This window comes from Otolemur garnettii, unplaced genomic scaffold (genome assembly GCF_000181295.1).
Source record: "Otolemur garnettii isolate 467f Iridium unplaced genomic scaffold, OtoGar3 scaffold00066, whole genome shotgun sequence".
In the NCBI taxonomy this organism is placed as follows: Eukaryota; Metazoa; Chordata; class Mammalia; order Primates; family Galagidae; genus Otolemur; species Otolemur garnettii.
The window spans coordinates 896343-899394 of record NW_003852461.1 but is presented as its reverse complement, the minus strand read 5'-3'; the positions used below and the strand labels follow the sequence as shown (position 1 = coordinate 899394).

General features: G+C 35.5%; 1 protein-coding gene across 1 annotated transcript in view; it reads left to right on the top strand.

Moving 5' to 3' along the window:
* Positions 1-2048, top strand: part of NDC1 (NDC1 transmembrane nucleoporin) — a 55232-nt gene extending 53184 nt beyond the window's left edge. Inside the window, exon 17 of the mRNA XM_003793105.3 lies at positions 1734-2048. Within this exon, the coding sequence (XP_003793153.1) occupies positions 1734-1797 (64 nt within the window). The 3' untranslated portion in view covers positions 1798-2048. The remainder of the gene's footprint in view (positions 1-1733) is intronic.
* Positions 2049-3052: the final 1004 nt, after the last annotated feature.

The following is a 3052-nucleotide window of genomic DNA, read 5'->3' as shown; positions in this document are numbered from 1 at the left end:
CCTCCAACTCCTGGGCTCAAGCGAGTCTCCTGCCTTAGCCTCCCAAGTAGCTGGGACCACAGGCGCCCGCCACAACGCCCGGCTATTTTTGGTTGCAGCCATCATTGTTGTTTTGGTGGGCCTGGACTGGATTCGAACTCACCACCTTAGGTGTATGTGGCTGGCGCCTTAGCCGCTTGAGCCACAGGCGCCGAGCCTGAAATCTACTTATTTAACAAAAATTCCTAATACAGTTCTATTACCTACAGTCTTCATATTACTAGCTCTCTAGAGTGGTTCATTGTACCTATCTCCTACTTTGTATTTTTTGACTTACGTCTCCCCATTTCCTTCCCCTTTTCCATTCACTTGTAATTTAGGAAATTTTACTTATTATTATTTTATTTTATTTTTTTTTTGAGGCAGAATCTCACTGTGTCACCCTGGGTAGAGTACCCTCAAACTCTTGGGCTTAAGTGATTCTCTTGCCTCAGCCTCCCAAGTAGCTGAGGACCACAGGCTTTTGCCACAATGCCTGGCTATTTTTTTGTTGCAGTTGTCATTGTTGCTTTAGCTGGCCCAGGCCGGGTTTTAACTTACCAGCCTTGGTGTATGTGGCTGGTGCCCTAACCACTGAGCTACGGGCATCACCAGGAGATTGTATTTACTGATTTTTCTAGCCTATATCAAAATTTGTTCAAGGGTCAGAGATTACTATTAGAGTCAGGAGTGCTAGCAATAAATAAATAGTAAGAGATAGTTCACTACCTGCTAGAGGAGAAAAGAGTTATGGGAAAAGGCATACATCTAAAGGCACACATCTGGTGTTTGAAAGAGTTCCAAAGCCACTTGGTTAGAGATGACAGTCTCACTAGTACCTAGGGGGCCTCTTTGCACAATGAAATACTTAAGATGGTTCAGTTAGAGATTGCTACATAGCTTAAGAAAGCAAAGATGTATATAAGGCATTTTAGGATGACTTGTAGCAAAATGATTAAAATAAAACTGGGCACTTTGAAAAGTAGTGAGTGAACTTCAGTTATCTAGAATCTCATCATTTAAAGTAGTAATGTATTAACTATATAAGAACTAGAAAACCAGAATCTTACATTGTATTTAACTTTTGCCCAAATGGTTAAAAGGAAGCTTTATAGTAGTTTCTGTATATATTTGTCCGAATTTTGTCAAGGTAATATATGTTTGTGACGATGAGGGTAGAGAGAGAACTTAGTATTCCCACGTAAAACATAACTGTTTTCCCGTTCAAAGGGAAAAATAAATCTAAACCACCAAGCTGTTACCTTTGAAAACAATTAATGAAATCTATTGTGTTTTAACCAAACATTTTAGTTTAAAGCATTTTTATATTAAAGGCAATTCAAATACGCCACAACTCAAAGATAATGTTGGAATCTGGTTTAAATAAAATAATAAAATCCAGAAAATGTACTGCAAGGCCTGGAACTCTGCACAGCAGGTTCCATAGCAGAGCAGGTTAAAATCGATGCCTTCACTTGTCAGTCTTAATTTGCTTTGGTCTTTTAGAAGGTAGAAGCATGCTGTTACTGAATGCAGGCCTTCCTCTTCATTAGATTAAGAAAAAGTTTTCATATAACTTTTTCAGAAGTACTAAATAAGTGAAGATTTCTATTCATTTTTAATTGTTTTGAAAAATATTGACTCTGTGCTCTGTGGTTCACTTAATATGCTTAATGTAAAATAAAGCTTATGCTTTGAATTTATGTTTCATTTAGTGCTGTACAAGCATCTGCAGAACATCAGAAAAGACTTCAACAGTTCTTGGAGTTCAAAGAATAGTTAAGTAATATAAACTGTGTTCATTACACTGCTGATACAATTACAGATGGGACAGTAAATGTTCAGCATTCTTGGATCAGAAGAAAATGGACTAATTAGATGCTTCCTTTGTCGTGGTGGTTGCTTTGAAAACTATACTTTAATGGGAGAAATCATGGAAAGAAATTCTCAACAGAATAACCAAAAACTGCCTTTTCTGTACCAAATGTTTTTTTGTGTGTGTGGTATAATAAAATCTTTATTCAATTTTACAGAAGCATCTATGGCAGTAGAAATGTCTCTAGCTCATATAACTTAATAACTCAAAAATTTTTAGACTTTATTTTTGAGAACAGTGGAGCCAGTTCAGAAGTTAAGGTAGGTTGACTTCTTATAGCCTTCCTGATTATTCTAAAGGTTTGCTCTCGGTAAACTTGAAATACATCACTTGTTTTTAGAATAGTATCATTTACTGAAGAATAAAAATGGTAACAGTGTAGAAAAATTCACAGACAAATATTGTCTAAAGGACATATTTTGTTAATCTGTTAGGTTGTGTTTTTGTTTCCAGGGACAAATTAAATTTGTATGATTGTCTAAAAAAGGGTCTCGATTTACAGATGCTAACTCTACATAAAGGAATGTGGAAAAATTCAGCTCTTAAGTTGCAAGATTAAACATTCACATTTGGTTTTTGAAAAACAATTGACCGACATCTATGAATTTATTTGTATCATGCTAGTAAACAATAAGTGTATGTGTATTTTCCAGCTAGTTTTGCTTTCTTTTTCTGGAATAAAACATTAAGTGATTGCAGAATTTTTCAAGTGGTAGAGTTTTGCAGGAAAACCCAGCAAACTTGCTCTTTTTTTTCCATTCTTCACTTTCATTAGTTCAAATTATTTCATGTAGCTTATCAGTCCTCAAAGAAGGCACAGCTAACTGACTAATTAAAATATCTTAGGAAAATCCTTATTGGCAGAAACAACTTAGTCATACAAAAGCAAGTGAAACCAAAATGTCAGGGATTACTGTACTCGGGAGTGTGTCATGTCCTAAGTGTGAACAAGGTTATTTTATAACTTCCTAGATCAACTGCTTTGGAGACAAAAATTTAAAATCCTAGTGGCAGATATTCACTGAACTAGCTTTGGACTGAAATGCTCCTTTGTAATTATTTTCCTCTTATTTCCCTCTAGTGTCCCAAAATATTTTCTTTAAAGTGAGCGCAATATTACATGTATATGTGAATCTTTAATGTCTCCCATTTCTCTTT